At 46.3% G+C, this 17,266-nt stretch overlaps 1 protein-coding gene across 2 annotated transcripts in view; it reads right to left on the reverse strand.

Annotated features, from left to right (window-relative positions):
* The window catches only part of NGR-A28 (neuropeptide receptor A28), a 42,781-nt gene extending 29,752 nt beyond the window's left edge, over positions 1-13,029 (reverse strand). For both annotated transcript variants that reach the window (XM_028181437.2, XM_089736233.1), the window contains exon 1: positions 12,710-13,029. In XM_028181437.2, coding sequence (XP_028037238.2) covers positions 12,710-12,958 — 249 coding nt within the window. In that variant the 5' untranslated portion in view covers positions 12,959-13,029. The remainder of the gene's footprint in view (positions 1-12,709) is intronic.
* Between the last annotated feature and the right edge of the window lie 4,237 nt (positions 13,030-17,266).

Raw genomic sequence — 17,266 nt, forward strand, 5'->3', positions numbered from 1 at the left:
CGAAACGCATTACTGCTTTACGGCAGAAATAGGCAGGGTGGTGGTACCTACCCGTGCGGACTCACAAGAGGTCCTACCACCAATAAGTAGTGCGACAAAAAAATTCGAAACTATCGAAATTCATGGTCTTTGAGGTCTAAATGAGGCTTCAAATAGGAGAAAATTCTATGGCGTTGAAGACATTTCATTCATATTTTTGCAACGGTTTCACTCAAATATCATCGATAACGTTTACTTGGATATTATACCAGCATTCGAAAATTGCATTTACCGCCGATATGTCTTATTGTCAATACGCATAGATGGATTGCATTCTAAAATCAAAAAAATCAAATCAATTAATCAATCGAAATCGTCGTGGCCTAAAGGATGAGACGCCTGGTGTACTCATATCGATTATTATTTATTTATTTGGGAAACAAACAGTACAATACAAACATATAATATTTAAAAAATTAGCTAAACCAATAACCAAATATGTTTCCACAATCAAAATCACATATAAGTAGAAAGTGAACAGAGAAGAGAAATTTAGAAATTTAAGTTACAAAAAAACAAAAGCAACACAATACGCACAATTTATTTTGTACATCAACTTACACTATAAAACTATAATACTCATCGGACTAAATCACCTTATAATATTTTAAAATAGCTTTTCTATATGCTACAAGTGACAAGCAAAAGATGTCAGCATTAGAGAATTTAATGTTCTTAACTATCTATGATTACCAATCAACCGAAACACAGTCCTCAATGCCCAAGGTGGGTGGTTCGTCCGGTCGTGGACGAGCTTGCAGCGCGCACTCTGCGTGCTGTGGGTCTCGTCTGCGGGGGAGTTGCTGGACTTCGACCGGGCGCGTCCGTAGGTGGCGGATCACGGGCCTCTGGGCAATAGTCACAGGGGCATCGCTCCTTCTCTCTCGTTGTGTTACGGCGGGAGAGATTGAGCGACGCGGACCAAAACCAGCATCGGGGGTTACACGCTCTCCTCCCCCTTCACTTGCTGAAGGTGGTTCTCCTGGAGATGCGAGGGCCTCCACTTTTTCCCTCTTTTCCTTGTTGTTTTATTGTTTTGTTCACACTGTCCTTTGGTTATTTTATTTATTTATTAATTTAATTTAAGTTTCAATCTGTCTCTTTCTCTTCTTTTGTTTCCGTTCATTGTTTTATTTTACACGCTTTTCTATTCTTCTTCTCCTGTGGTTTTATTTTGATTATATTTGGTTTTATTTTTATCTTCTTTCCTTTTATACCCAATTCTAAGCTCTGACACCCGGCGAGAGAATGAATGGCTGGTGGGCGACCAGTCGCTAGGGTGTCCCAGGGAACCGAACCCTGGGTTAAAAATATATAAAAAAGAAATAAATGTAATGGCTAGTTTTAAAAAGATATTACCCAGGAGGGTACCTCCCGCTCCGCGGGGGGAGAATCCCTCCGTGCGGCCGACTCGTCGGACGCACGCTGCCCCACGTACTCTGGGGGGGGCAAAAACTGCCTAGACGTCAGGTCCGGGAAGGACGGAGTTCAGAGGAAGATGTCCGAGAAGGACCTTGAGGTAAGCTCCTTTAGAGCCAATGTCGTGTCGGACGATGACATGGCCACAGTCGGTTCGGCCCAATCGTCGACCCGCTCGTCGCTGACACGACGACAGCGGAAAAGGGTCCTTAATATAAGCTCAGACGGGTTGAGCAGCAGCTCCGGTTCGGAGGCTCAGGGCCCGTCAGTTGCGAAGCCCAGAGCCGTGACGCCATCAAAGCGTGGAAGGGGACGCCCTCCGACCACGAGGCAGTGCGTTGGCATGGCTGCTGCCAGGAAGGCGTGCCTTAGGGCCCTAAGTGAGGAGAGGGAGTTCACAGAGAGCGCGCGCACCACGCGCCAGAAGAAGAGAGCGGCTGAGGGATCTGTCCCTAAGCCTGATGCCGAGCGTAGGCTCCATCAGAGTGCTGAGGTGGCTCTGACGGTGGCCGCCAAATCTAGTAGCCCGAAGGGCACGTATGTGCGTGCATTGAAGGAGTTGGCGGCCACCGTCAAGGAGGCCACGGAGGACCTTGTGGGCCGCACCGCAACTGAAGAGGCTGAAAGACTGCGTGCGATCAACGCCAAGCAGGAGCAGGAGATCCTACAGCTTCGCAAGGAGCTTGATGAATTAGGAGGGAGCTGGCTACCGTCTCGCAGGTGCTAGGAAATGCACCAGCCGCAGCCCCGGCCCCAAACACCGAGGAAGAAGAAGAGGGGTTGCACCTCCAGCGCATTATGCGAGCTGTCGGCACGATGCTCGACGCTCGCTTTGCGGGGCTGGAGGGACGGCTTCTACCGGAGCCGCGAATGCGACCACCGCTAGCGGCGGACAGGCGGAAGAGCCGCGAAAAATCACCGGACCCTCCTATGGTCGTAGACGCTACACTGAATTCGGCACCATTATCGAAACCAGTGCCACCTACAACATCGGCGAAAAAGAGGATACGAGGCCCCAGAAGAAAAGCCACTGCGCAAGTGGCTCCACCTGGAACGCCCACCCTCCTCCCGGCTCCAGCTTCCTTGATCGAGAGCTGGTCAACGATCACCCGTAGGGGCACTCGGCCGAGGGAGGAAGCAGTGAGGACGGTTCCAGTGGTAGCACCTGCTGAAGCGGGAAAGAAAAACCCGTCCTCTGCAAAGAGGAAAGAGAAGAAGCTGCGTCCTCCGCGCTCTCAAGCTGTTGTGCTCAAGCTGCAGCCGGAGGCTGTAGAAAGAGGACTCACATACCGCAGCGTACTCGCCGAAGCGAGAGCCAAGGTGGACCCCGGGCACTCGGAATCCCCATCCAGCGCATCCGGTCTGCAGTGACTGGGGCCAAGGTGTTGGTAGTGGAAGGTGCTGATCAGAGCGCCAAGGCTGATCTCCTGGCCCAAAAGCTTCGTGAGGTTCTGTCCGCGGAGGGGGTCATCGTGACCCAGCCAGTGACGACTGCAGCCATCCGCATCAGCGGGCTGGATGACTCCTTGACGCCGGAGGAAGTAGCCGCTGAGCTCGCCCGGATTGGCGAATGCACTCTTGAAGCGGTGAAGATCGGAGAGATCAAGTCTGGCCCAGGTGGGATGGGTCAGGTGTTGGTTCGGTTGCCCGTCGCTGCCGCGACGAAGGTCCTCGCCGTACCGAAATTGACGGGTCGGTTGGAGCGTGCTCCGCGCTCATCTGCTAGAGGCTAAGAAGCTACAGTGCTTCCGATGCCATGAGCTAGGGCACGTGAGCGCTCGATGTCCGTCGTCGGTCGACCGCAGCCGTGATTGTTACCGTTGCGGCCAGACCGGCCACGTAGCGTCCGGCTGCTCTCTGGCGCCACACTGTGCTGTATGTGCCTCTGCCGGCAGACCGGCGGATCACGTCTCCGGGAGCAAGGCTTGTGCCAAGTCCCCGAGACCGAGACCTAGAAGAGGAGCTTCCGCTGCGCTTGAGAATGCGCAGAGGCAGCCCGGTACGGCAATGGAGACATCGAATGACGCCCTGTTATGACAGGTGTCCTTCGATTTCTGCAGGGGAATCTCAATCACTCTGCCAGAGCTCAGGACCTTTGTTCCAGAGTATGGCAGAGGGGTTGACCCATCTTGCGGTGGTCGCCGAGCCGTATCGGGTTCCTTCGAGCCCCGATTGGGCAGCCGATTTGGAGGGCCGAGTGGCTATCATCCGACGTTGTTGTGTAGGTGCTCCGCCCAGGTTCGACTTTGTCGAGAGAGGTTGCGGCTTTGTTGCTGTCCTCTGGGCCGAGGTATTCATATTGGGAGTGTACTTCTCCCCAAACAGGACGCTCGCCGAGTTTGAGGTTTTTCTCAGCGAGCTCAGCCGCGTCGTTGGGAGGTCGCACTCCCAACGGATACTCGTTCTCGGGGACCTCAACGCCAAGTCATTGGCTTGGGGATCCTCGAGGACGTGCCCCAGAGGTAGGGCGGTGGAGGAGTGGCTGGTCGGAAGCGGTCTTCTCGTCCTCAATCGTGGCGCAGAACTCACGTGCGTGCGACGTTTGGGCGGGTCCGTGGTTGACGTTACATTTGCCACGCCCGACGTGGCGAATCGCGTACGCGGTTGGGCCGTGATGGTCGGCGAGGAGACGCTCTCCGACCACCGCTACATTCGTTTCGGTGTCGCAGTGCCTCCGGCGGAGTCTATCCAGGGCTCTTCCTTGCTCTGCGGTGGCGGCGCGGGGGGTCCTCGTTGGGCCCAGAAGCGCCTCAACGTCGAGAGGTTGTGTGAGGCGGCTGTAGTCCAGGCATGGCGTCTTGACTCGCTTGGTGAGCCAGCGGACGTGTGCGAGGGGGTGGAGCATCTGCGCGAGGCGATGTCGCGGGTGTGCGACGCCGCTATGCCTCGCATTAGAGCTCTAAACGCAGAGTCCACTGGTGGACTGAGGAGATCGCTAGCCAGCGCCGGTTGTGTGACGTCAGTCGTCGCGCATACCAACGGTATCGACGTCGAAGAACGCACCGGGACCCCGATGAGGAGGACCGATTGTACGAGGTGTACAGGATGGCCATAAGGGCCCTGCGCGTGGCTATCGGGGAGGCGAAGGAGGCTGCTTGGAACGACCTACTAGCTTCGCTCGACTGTGATCCGTGGGGGCGGCCCTACAGGCTGGCGCGCAATGTGCTCCGCCCTTGGGCTCCCCCCGCAACCAGCACCCTGCCGCCGGAGACATTGCAGCGGGTAGTCGGGGGTCTGTTTCCGGATTTTACCAGGACGGCCTTCGTCCCCCCTGTGATGACGACGATGCGGGTTGCTGATGGCGGGGAGCCTGCGGACGTCTCGCAGGCGGAGTTTGAATCGGCTGTGCAGAGGATGCGGGCGAAGCGCACGGCTCTCGGTCCCGATGGGATCTCGTCCCGAGCGTGGGCGCTCGCCTTGACGGGCGATGGTTTGGGGCCTGCCCTCCGAAGGCTATTCAGCCGGTGCCTCCGTGAGGGCAGGTTCCCAGAGCCATGGAGGACTGGTCAGCTCGTCCTTATTCCTAAGGAGGGTCGGCCACGTGACGAACCGAACGGGTACCGCCCAATCGTCGTGCTGGACGAGGCCGGTAAGCTCTTCGAGCGCGTCATCGCTAATCGCCTTGTCCAGCACCTGGAAAATGTTGGGCCTGATTTGGCTCCTAACCAATACGGTTTCCGGAGGGGTCGCTCGACCGTGGACGCGGTCTTGCGTGTTCGCCATCTCTCCGATTGTGCGTGCTCCGAGGGGGGCGTGTTGTTGGCTGTGTCGATTGACATCGCCAACGCTTTCAACACGATCCCCTGGAGCACGATCGTGGAATCACTTCGGTTTCACCGCATCCCCAATAGTCTCCGCACCCTGATAGAGGACTACCTCTCAGGGCGGAGCGTGATTTTCCCCGAGAGAAGAGGATGGGGACGAAAAACGGTGTCGTGCGGGGTCCCACAGGGGTCGGTATTGGGACCACTCCTGTGGGACATCGGTTTCGACTGGGTCCTCCGCGGTGCTGGCCTGCGTGGCGTCGACGTGGTGTGCTATGCCGACGACACGTTGGTGACGGCTCGCGGAGCTGACTACAGGACCGCAGCGATCCTTGCAACGGCGGCGGTCTCCACCGTCGTTAGCCGCATTCGGAGACTAGGTCTTGAGGTGGCCCTCCACAAGTCTGAGGCCGTATGCTTTCACCCGGTTCGGAGAGGACCCCCTCCAGGCGCGACGCTCATAGTCGGTGGAGTATCGATCGCTGTCCAGCTGAAGCTCAAATATTTGGGCATCGTGCTGGACAGTCGATGGCGCTTCGACCACCATTTCGGTGAGTTGATTCCGAGGCTACTGGGCATGGCAGGTGCGTTAGTCCGTCTTCTGCCCAACGTTGGTGGTTGCAGCGTCGGTGTCCGACGCCTGTACCTGGGGGTCGTGCGCAGTATGGCCTTGTATGGCGCTCCCGTGTGGTCGCCCACACTCTCCGCACGCAATGCGGCGCTGCTGCTCCGAGCTCAGCGGGCGCTCGCGGTGAGGGTCATCAGGGGGTACCGTACGATCTCCCGAGAGGTCGCCTGCGCCCTCGCTGGTTCCCTTCCTTGGGATCTCGAGGCCGAGGTATTGGCTACGGTATACCGGCGCAGGACACAGTCCCTGGGTCGGGGACGGACACCCGGCCGTGTTGGCTGTCAGTCGGTGGAGGCGTGCTGCGCGTCATCTGGCGTACGCTAAATGGAGGGAGCGGTTGCTGGAGGAACTTCATCAAACCTCAGCCACCCGCCGGCGCACTCTCGAGGCCCTGGTGCCCGTGCTGGAGACATGGTCAGATCGGCGACACGGCGTGCTCTCCTTCCGCCTTACGCAGGTCCTCTCGGGGCATGGCTGCTTCGGGAGGTACCTGTGGAGGGTTTGCAGGAGAGAGCCACATCCGGGTTGTCACCAGTGCGGGCATCCGGATGATGACGCTCAGCACGCACTCGAAGCGTGCCCGCGTTGGGAGCACCCGCGGCGAGATCTCATCGCGGTGCTGGGGAGGGACCTCTCCTTGCGGTCTGTCATTGCCAGCATGCTAGAGGACGCGAGTTCGTGGGAGGCCATGGCCAGATTTTGCGACCTGGTCATGGCGTTCCGCGAGTCTGAGGAGCGCGAAAGGGAGTGGAATCCCTCTTCGGCTCCTCAGCGAAGAAGGCGGGGTGGGCGACGCGGGCACGATGCGCCCGTTAATCTCCCGTAGGGACTGTTGGGTACTGGGTGCGGGGGCGCCCGGTGCTCTACTGTCGGTTCCGTGGTGAGGCGGCGCAAGGTGGCTCCTATGCGCCACTCACGGTGTCTCCCGAGACGACGTCCTGCGGGATCTTCCCGGGGATTGGATCCCGTCCTATTGTCAGGATGGGTACCGGCGACTGCGAGCCTGCGGCGCGCATTGTGCGGTACCGTAGGTTTTGTGGAGTCGGAGTGGTGGAGCTCGATGGGGTTTAGTCGGTAGTCGGTTTTGCGGGGCGGGTCCTGCGTGGTAGACGCCGCGCAGCGCCTCGCGCGCCTTTCTCAAGGCGTAGTCTCCCGGTAGGAATTGGAAGAAGAGGAGGACTTTGGTCTTCCTCTTCTCCCTCTTCTTCTCTGGAGGCGCCGGAGTCCGACATAACCCCGGTCTATTACCCCTCTCGACCGGGTATCCGTAAATGGATTCCCCAGCGTTAAAAAAAAAAAAAAAAAAAAAGGTGGGTGGTTCGTCTTGTGATGCATATGAGCTCCAGTAACCCCTTACACTAGTGGGGGCGTAATCTCATTCATCAGTATAGGCAATATAAAAAAAATACAATTTAGAACTGTTAAATCAACGAAGATACCAACCTGGCGAAATTGAATCAACCAGATTGTTTTGTCGTCGTACTAGTCAAATGTATGCCTACTGATTGACACTCAACAAATCGTAACCAGGCAGAACAAGAATTGTTTTAATTGAATTACTGTGATTTTACTGTACTGTAAAAGCCTTAATCCGATGACTATCACAACTTAATTAATGTAAGTAAATTGTAGTAGTAACAAAATTTAATTGAAATATCATGCCTAATAAAAGTCACTTTAACTAACTTGAGGAGGGTAAGCGTAAGCATTTAGGACAACTCCTGAGGTATACAGATGTGCTTAAGCGGCATTGAGCCTTTTGAGTGCGAACAAACGACGGCTCGATGTATTGTACGGCTCGATGGTGAAAATCAGAGTAGAAACTGAGAAACACTTCTCTGAACTATATGCTCGATAGGATGACGGTAGGTAGCGGCTTGGCTCTGCCCCTGGCATTGCTGAAGTCCATGGGCGACGGTAACCACTCACCATCAGGTGGGCCGTATGCTCGTCTGCCAACAAGAGCAATAAATAAAAAAAAGAACTGACAGCACGCCCGCCTTTTGCTATTACTCTTGTAAGTCTGTTACTCTAATGGTGTGCTCACCTGTCAGCAATGTGCACAACCGTTAAAACTGCTTTCAGACTACGCTATAATATAATAGCATATACTCGTAGTATATAGCTCATAGCACAACAATATCAAGCACCATACATTGTTATGGACACGTTCACACTGTACTGTACTATATATTATTGACTAAGTATACGCTGCTATACTATATGGCACTATACTATAGCGTAGTCTGAAAGCAACTTTAGGAATAAGATCGGCTATGTTAGCCTCACATGAGCACGCCGTGACAATTAGAACCGGAGTTGAAAAGGTCGCTTTGGCCAAAATCGGCCGCATTATTAGATGGATTGGGCTTTACTTACTCATAAAAATGCAAAAACTGTAGAATCATTTTTTTCAAACGAAAATTTACGGGCCTCCTGCAATTAAGATCCAAAGTTGATATTGCGGAAGCAACCAAATCACGTTTTACCCGAATATTCTTCAAGCGCTCTCCAACGACATAATAAGCAGTTTTGTTAAAAAATAGAAAGTTTTTATCGTAACGATACCACCCACAATATGTTTTTATGAACATTACATATCACACGTGTTGTGGACGCCAATGTTGCGGAATTAATACCAGAAGTATTATGACGTATGTTTACCACGTATCTGAGAAGCTATTTTGAAGTAATATTAGTTACACTTCTGTTCACGCAAATTCACATGTAATTATTACTCTGTAAAACGAAATTGTTTATCTGTATTAGATCAGTACGAAGCCGTAATAATCTATGTTAATGTTCAGTTTTGTCATTCAACTACTCTGTTCGCTCTCTGCCCAAGCGCCTCACACGCGAACGGACGCGTCTTCAGTACTCTTCAATCAGACTTGAATATAATTAAATGTTGTAATTCAGACAAAATACAATTGTTCATAAGAAGTCAGTGCTTTTATTACTCAGACTATCAGTACGTACGCTGCATGCGATCCAGCCGAGCCCGTCTGGTGGCCCATGAAAATCAGTAACCACGCTCATTCGACCGCCATATTCAACAACTTCCGTTCGTTGGCATATACGTAAATCGAGATTTGATTTTCCTTGCCCATAGACTTGAGGTTAAATTCTCAACTGTATTGGTCAATCCACCAATCGATCCGGAACGCAAGACTGCTTCATGGAAGAAATAGTACTGAAGTAACACAACAAAAAAAAAACGCATTTAGATTTACTATCCATATGCTCGATCCTATATACCCTGAAAGTTTTTCAATGCTAATTAAACGGGAACGTTGTGTAGATATTGAATAAATATTATTTTTTTAGATGAATAAAATAATCTTGTTTTAGATCTATATATTTTACTGACTACTTTTTAATATGTTTGGTAGACAAGCATACGGCATACGGCCCACCTGATAGTAAAATGGTTACCGTCGCTCTTAGACGTCAGCAATGCCAGAGGTAGAGCTAATCGCTGCCTACCGTTAATAAAGTAATATTTTAGATGGTGACAGGGCGTCTTGTGAGCCCGCGCGGGTCACTACCACCACCATCAACATCACTACCACCCTACTTATTTCTATCGTAATACGTTTCACTTTGAAGGGTGGGCAGCCGAGCCGTTAAACCGAGATTTAAAATTCATATCTCAATTTAAGTGGCGGCATTTACATTTTTGATGTCCTTGGGCTCCTGTAACCATTTAACACCAAATGGGCAGTGATTGCGTGTGTTAATCTCTTCTCTTCTTTTTCTCCACCTTATCCCACTAGGTGGGATCGGCACAGCTAATTTTTGTCTTCCATTCTCTTCTATCAGCCGTCATCTCAAAACTCACTCCTCTCTCTCTCATATAGTCATTCACACACTCTCGTCTTATCGACAAACACGTTCTTTAATGCAACAAGTCAAATAGATATAATATCATTCCCTACCCTTCTCAAAGTCACCTGGGGTCGGCGCAACCTGTTTTCTCTTCCCATACTCCTCTATCATATACCATTTCGCCACTCACTTCACTCTTACACATGTCTTTCCGCAATCCATCCATTTTTCTTAGGTCCGCCTCTTCCTCTATATCATAGTTAACAATCTCTTACCAACCTCATTTCATTTCGTCTCATGACAGGTCCATACCAAACACGCACTTCTCAACTGGTCACAGGTGCCACTTTCAGACTTCCTCTAACATATTTATTCCGTATTCTATCCGTTCTTGTTACTCCACACATCCATCCCAACATTCGCATCTCTGTTGCATGCAATCGCCTTTCGTATCAAGTCAAATTTATAGGTACCTATACGAATATTACGAGGACGCATACTATGATAAATCTAAAATGTTTCATCGGCCTATATCGAGAACACAAAGAAGATTGGTTATAAAAAAGAAATACAAATGATTCTGTTGAAAATAATACAACCGAAACGGATTCCTTTGTATCTTTAAATGCTCACGCACATCCTCACGTGATATTCTTACCGGAACGGGCAAAGTAATAATGTTCATGTCCGATTTAAGCGTCCTTAATTCTAATAATCAACTTATAGTATAGTATATATATTCGAGAGGCATTACAAAGCTTGTTTTTCCCAGTTCCATAAGTAATTTGAATGCTATCGGGTTTTCTGTTTCATTCTTCTATTGGTTTAGCACCACCGAAAACTTCCTCATGGACAGTGGCAAAACATCAGCGGCCGGATTCTTAGTAAAGTCCATATGTATATTATTATATACAAAAGTTTTTTTTTTTTTTATTGCTTAGATGGGTGGACGAGCTCACAGCCCACCTGGTGTTAAGTGGTTACTGGAGCCCAAATACATCTACAACGTAAATGCGCCACCCACCTTGAGATATAAGTTCTAAGGTATAGTTAGAACGGCCGCCCCACCGTTCAAACCGAAACGCTGCTACAGCTTCACGGCAGAAATAGGCGGGGTGGTGGAACCTACCCGTGCGGACTCACAAGAGGTCCTACCACCAGACCATGTGTTTAAGTCCATGTGTTTAAATGTATGTTCCCTATCTCGGCACCCTCTAGGACAATGTGAGGATTTTCATATTCAGGGAATCACCGATTGTCGGAAGTTTGTCAGCGATCGGATTTCAAATAGAATGCGAAGTATAATCAAATCGTATCGTATTCGTAACGAGCGATGCGACTGAGCCGCTGTTTTTATATTTATATTAAACCAAATTTTTTAAACGAATTACGAATTCAGGAAATATTCACTAATGACTTCCACGAAGAAGAGATCACATCGTGTAATAAAAATTATACCCTCTAAATATATTTTCCGTAATTACTATATAAAATAGACATGAAATTCGACTCGAGGTGGATGGCGGCATTGGCCTTGTAATGTCTATGGATTCTGGTAATAATCACTGAACAACACGTGGGCCATGAACTCATTTACCCTACCGTCGTCAATTGACTACAGAAACTCTATTGTAAATTGATTAAGCATTTGCTTTCAGGGTCAGTGCAACGTGACTTCCATAGAAAACATGATTACGCTGAAGCGCATTCTGTTAGGCGTAACTTGAAACTATTATTCTCCTTGACTTTCCTTTTATTTTTCTGTAGACCTTTTAAGTTAGCAGTACTGATTAATCATCGCAGCACACTTAAAAGTCTAACTTGGTGCGACCGGCTAAGTCTAATCTAGTCTTAGACCAAGCCTATTGTCGTAAAAGCACTAAGTTATTTACCGAATATCAGGAAGCAGCAGCATTCTCTGAGTATTAGGTCAATTTTTGGAACCCCTGGGTCTTCGGAGGGACTTCGGTTCCCTCGGTGTTTTGTACCGTATGTTCCATGGGGACTGAGGAATTGTTCGAAATGATACCGGCATCTCGTTTTTACCATCGCACCGCCCGCCACCGGAGTAGAGTTCATCCATACTACCTGGAGCCACTGCGGTCATCCACACTGCGTTTCCAGAGATCTTTTTGCCACGTACCATCCGGCTATGGAATGAGCTCACCTCCACGGTGTTTCCCGAGCGCTATGACATGTCCTTCTTCAAATGAGGCTTGTGGAGAGTATTAAGCGGTAGGCAGTGGCTTGGCTCTGCCCCTGGCATTGCTGAAGTCCATGGGAGACGGTAACCACTCACCATCAGGTGGGCCGTATGCCCGTCTGCCTACAAAGGCGATAAAAAATAAATAAATAAAAAATGTACTGCGATCGCTAACCGGCATTTACTGGTGGCAGGAAATATTTTAAATCCGTATGGTAGTTACCACAACCTTACCTCTTTTTACCGTGAAGAGGCCATGCGCTTCGATTTTAGATTGTAGATGTATATGGGTTCTAGTAACCACTTAACACCAAGTAGGCTGTGAGCACGTCCACTTATATAAAAAAAGGAAAAAAAATTGTAGAGTGAGATTGGCTATGCAGTACGTAGTATCTGATTTAAAACAGTCGCTATGCAGTATAGTGACTGTTTTACATCAGATGGGCTGAGAGTTCGTTCACTTATCTACACCTATTTTTTTTTGTATCATTGATATAAATATTCCATAAAACCGAATATCATATTCGAGGATCGGTTCTATTTTATTATTTGTGTGTCATTCAGAATTAATCTCAAAAACGCCTCAAAAAGCTCAATGAGCTTCATAGTGTGTTTCCAGAAATCTTTTTGGCACGTTAGAATGAATTTCTCTCTTACGCGTTTCCTGACCGCTACAACATGTCCTTCAAACGAGGCTAGCGGAGAGTACTTAGTCAATCTCTGATATCCATAAGAGACGTTAACCACTCACCACCAAGTAGACCGTATTGTCGTCAGCCTACAAATCCAATGAAAATAAGATTTTGAACAAAAGTAAAAAAAACATACCTCCAGAGGAATAAAGTAGAATATGACGATCATATCTGCTATGACGAGATGCGTCATGAGAAGGCTGACCCTGGAATTCCTTCGCCTGTTTCGGAGTAAGGAGATCAGCACAGCCACATTTCCAACAGCTCCAATGACTAACAGTATGCTATATACTCCGATAACGAAATTCTGCTCCGGAGTAGATGTGGTGTGAGAGCACGTTGTGTCATTACAAGCTGTCACATCCATTTGCGTCGATTCATCCATGGTCTCTCACCGCACACAGAATCCAAACGTTTAGATGCAATTCAAAATTTCACTATTCAAAATTATTAAGTTTTTTTGGATTTTAAATAAAAAAAAAATATTTTATTAATTTTTAGCACAACTGTTTTTTTTTTTTTTAATAAGTTTAAACTGCAATTCCGTAGCTTTCGAGAACACGTCTACGAGCTCTACGCAAAGGCTAACAGTGCGACGTGTAGTCGTCGTAGCGGCGTAGCACCAACTGATGTTGCGGCTTACCGAATCCTCTTGCTCTTAAATAAGAGACAGTTTTCTAAGACTCATAATAAAAAGCAATTATTCCAGGTAGTATTAAATTAAATAATAAAATCACAAGAACATATTATTTAAGATTTAAAATCTTATATCATTAAAAAAAACATATGTTTATCATGGAAAATTCTATGCATTTTTTCTCTTTCTTGTTAGGTCATGTTTACTGTATGTTATATTATTTTATCGTAAACTTTCAGAAGGAATGTCTACTGCCAGCTATACGCATAGATGTTCAATACAGAGACGATTTATATAAAACCGAAGGTGCTTTTTTTTCTGAAAAAGATGAATGACACGGAACCATTAGAATGGCAGGGATCAGAAAGTAACCGCCCTCCACGAGTCATGAGGTCAAGTGTCATTTACCTTGAGTACCAAACCTGCAAACGAGAAGACATTAATATTTTTATTCGTACATGATCATTTTCGATATTGTTCGATCTTGCGTGCGGACGATCACAAAACATCCGAAACACTAAATGTTGATAAATAAGATAGTGCTTAAAATTAAATTAAAAGGCTTTGTTGCGGCTTGCGATTTTATTTGTTGGTTGAGAGGCTTGGTGAATTTTGGTTTTCGAGAAATAAAAAACTGTTTTTTCTGTGGCGTATTTTTTCTACAGTTATAATGTTAGGTGTTTATTATTAAAACTTTTCTACATGATTGAAATGATGTGTTACACGAATCGAGGATTGGGGGGTAAGAGGAACAATATGAACGACCAATCGCATTACTACAATTTACATAATCATCGTCCTCTACTCGTCCACAGAATGATGTCATCACTAATACGAATACGATCTCGAACAGGCTTAGTAGAAATTTTTTTTTTTTAGTAAAATCTTCCTTGTTAAGAAAATCCTCCTCCATCTGAAGCAAAACATAAACATAGGTACGAAATATGAAAGGCGTTGGTAAAACATAACCTTTGTTATTATATACCGCACAACACTTCCTCGTTTTGCGAATTCGGGAAACAATTTCAGTCTGATTGCGGGTATAATTCATCAAACACGTGAATTTAATTCCAAAGTCAGCGCTATACACGTGGAGTAAAGTATACTTACATAAAAATTTAAAATTGATAGTCAATTGTTTTTGCGCATTGTCCAAACGATTGAGTATCAATTTAGCAGTCTTATCGGTAGAATTACAGTGAGAATTTATCATTAAATTCAACAGATGTGTATTTACGTATTTTGCGATTGGTTTTTTGCGTCAATGGATGTAGGGAGGAATTGACCCGGATGTTAAATAGCTACCGGAGTTATTATAAATTATAATATAAATGCCGCCACCCATCTTAAGAGTGATCTAAGTCCCAATTGCATTGTATATCAGTATCCCACCCTTCAAATTCAAAAGGCATGAATATTCCGCGCTATAAATAAGTTGAACCATCGCACCTACTCGTGAGGGCTTATTTAAGTACTTCGACCACTAAAACTCGGAGTAAATTCGTTTTGATACAATACTAATCTCATATTTTACCACCTCAATCTAAACAACAATAACAAAACATAATATAATCTGTGACTTATCATACGTAACAATGTCCACCTAAGTTCACAATGTTTTTGTGGCATATTAAATAAATAAAAATACCCGGTGTCCTGTTGAGGTTCCCGGACAACTATTGTTGAAACCACAATGAGATTTCTCACCAATAGTACCATTGTCTGAGGAAATAAAGCGAGGTGCTAATAAGTAAGAAACGGAAAATACACAATACGATCAAGAGTCGAAGTTGATAATCCAATGCGAGATACAAGGAAAGAGAAGTGTGAGAAGAAGTAGAATATCGTGGCCCAAACGTCTTGCGTCTCAGGATTGGCCCGGACGCCATTTTTTATTTAGAACTCTTCTAATAAAGGTTGAAGTCGCTTTAATGAACGCAGGCCGTCAATAGAAGACAGTAGACAGGGGCAGGGGTAGGTAGGGAGTGCTCTGAGGAATTGTTCGAGATGACATCGCACCGCCCGCCACCGGAGTAGAGTTCATCCATACTACCTGGAGCCACTGCGGTCATCCACAGTGCGTTTCCAGAAATCTTTTTGCCACGTACCATCCGGCTATGGAATGAGCTCCCCTCCACGGTGTTTAACGAGCGCTATGACATGTCCTTCTTCAAACGCGGCTTGTGGAGAGTATTAAGCGGTAGGCAGCGGGTTGGCTCTGCCCCTGGCAAGTCCATGGGCGACGGTAACCACTCACCATCAGGTAGGCCGTATGCTCGTCTGCCTACAAGGGCAGTAAAAAAAAAAGGTTCCACCACCTGCCTATTTCTGCCGTGAAGCATTAATGCGTTTCGGTTTGATGGGTAGGGCAGCCGTTGTAACCATACTGAGACCTTAGAACTTATATTTCAAGGTGGGTGGCGAATTTACGCTGTAGATGGGCTTCAATAACTACTAAACAACAGGTGGACTGTAAGCTCATCCACCCGTTTTAGTAATAAAAAAAAATCGGTGCTTGAAATAGAATATTTACAGCGAAGCATAATATTGTTTACATAAAATTTTATATCCATACTAAAATATCACAAACGTGAATGTTCGTATATTTGGATGTTTGTTACTCAATCAAAAAAGATAGAGCTTACAACCTGGAATAACACATAATATGATACTTGCACTAGTATATAATGGTAAATGATATGACACGACAATGCCACATACATATTATTTATTATAATATATGCGATAATGTGTTCACTGGTTCCTGATTTTATGTATAGTTACATAGTCTAGGGACCAAACGCAATGTGTTTCATTCTTTCTGAATTAAAAATTTAAAGCAAGTAAAACCGCAGCGCAAGACTGGTATTTTAACAAACCATATCTAATATATAAAATTCTCGTGTCACAATGTTCGTTCCCATACTCCTCCGAAACCGCTTGACCGATTCTCATGAAATTTTTTATGCATATTCAGTAAGCCTGAGAGTCGGCTACTATCTATTTTTCATACCCCTAAGTGATTAGGGTTGTCCACCCCTAACATATTTTTTTTTATTTGGACATATTTTTTTTGTTATAATGAGGTATTATGTGGTTGAATGAGGTTTTGTTATTTTTATTATATATTCCCTCATCGTTGACAGCACTACATACCTCTTTCACTCATTTACCACATCCTTACACACTTACAATAAGTTAGTTTTTTTTTCTACACTAGAAATTCCCTAGAAATCTTATATATGGCAAAACAATGTTTGCCGGGTCAGCTAGTTATTATATATATTTATAATATATCTTATCGGCAGATATCAATGCCATTCAAATTTTAAAAGTAAAGTCGCGCAATCTAATCTATTAAAGAGAACATAAAAATCTTTATGAATCTATGCGTCATTGAATAATTATATTATTTATTCGAGAAGCATTATAATTGTGTATTTTTTTAATTTAATTAGCGTTTTAATTAGTAAAAAACCCCAACTTTTTTTTTGACTAATCACGGGTTTTGACATACTCAAAAACAAAGTTTTGAGTTTTGAACGAAACCAATATTGAATTGCAAATAATACTTATCCATTAGTGTATTTTATCATATTCGTGTTTCTTGAAATAGTTATATAACGTCAAGCTAAACGCACCTCTGTTCTCTGAAGATCGCTGACTCGATGCGTCTTTCGATTTTAAACACGCTACCAGGCTACTTTTATATCTTATTTAAGATATAAAAGAATTCGTAGGCGTATTTACGTTGCCCGAAAAGCTTACTGCAGTGGCTAAGGTCTTAAGCTTAGTCTAAGGACTTAGTCGGCTATTCGACACTGATGGCTATAGAACCCCTCACAAATAACCCTATGTCTGGAGCTTTAAAAACGGTGAGAACAGAGATTTATAAAGCCTTGGTCCGTGAAACACAATACCTAATACAATCTAGATACGATCACCAGCAATAAAAACCAAGACAAAGTGAATATGTTACAGAAATACAATGCAAAAATATTGATAGAACTAGCTGACTTCATAGTACCTTCGTAAACTTAGACTTCATAGTGCCTC

This window comes from Bombyx mandarina, chromosome 21 (assembly GCF_030267445.1).
Source record: "Bombyx mandarina strain Sakado chromosome 21, ASM3026744v2".
Taxonomy (NCBI): domain Eukaryota; kingdom Metazoa; phylum Arthropoda; class Insecta; order Lepidoptera; family Bombycidae; genus Bombyx; species Bombyx mandarina.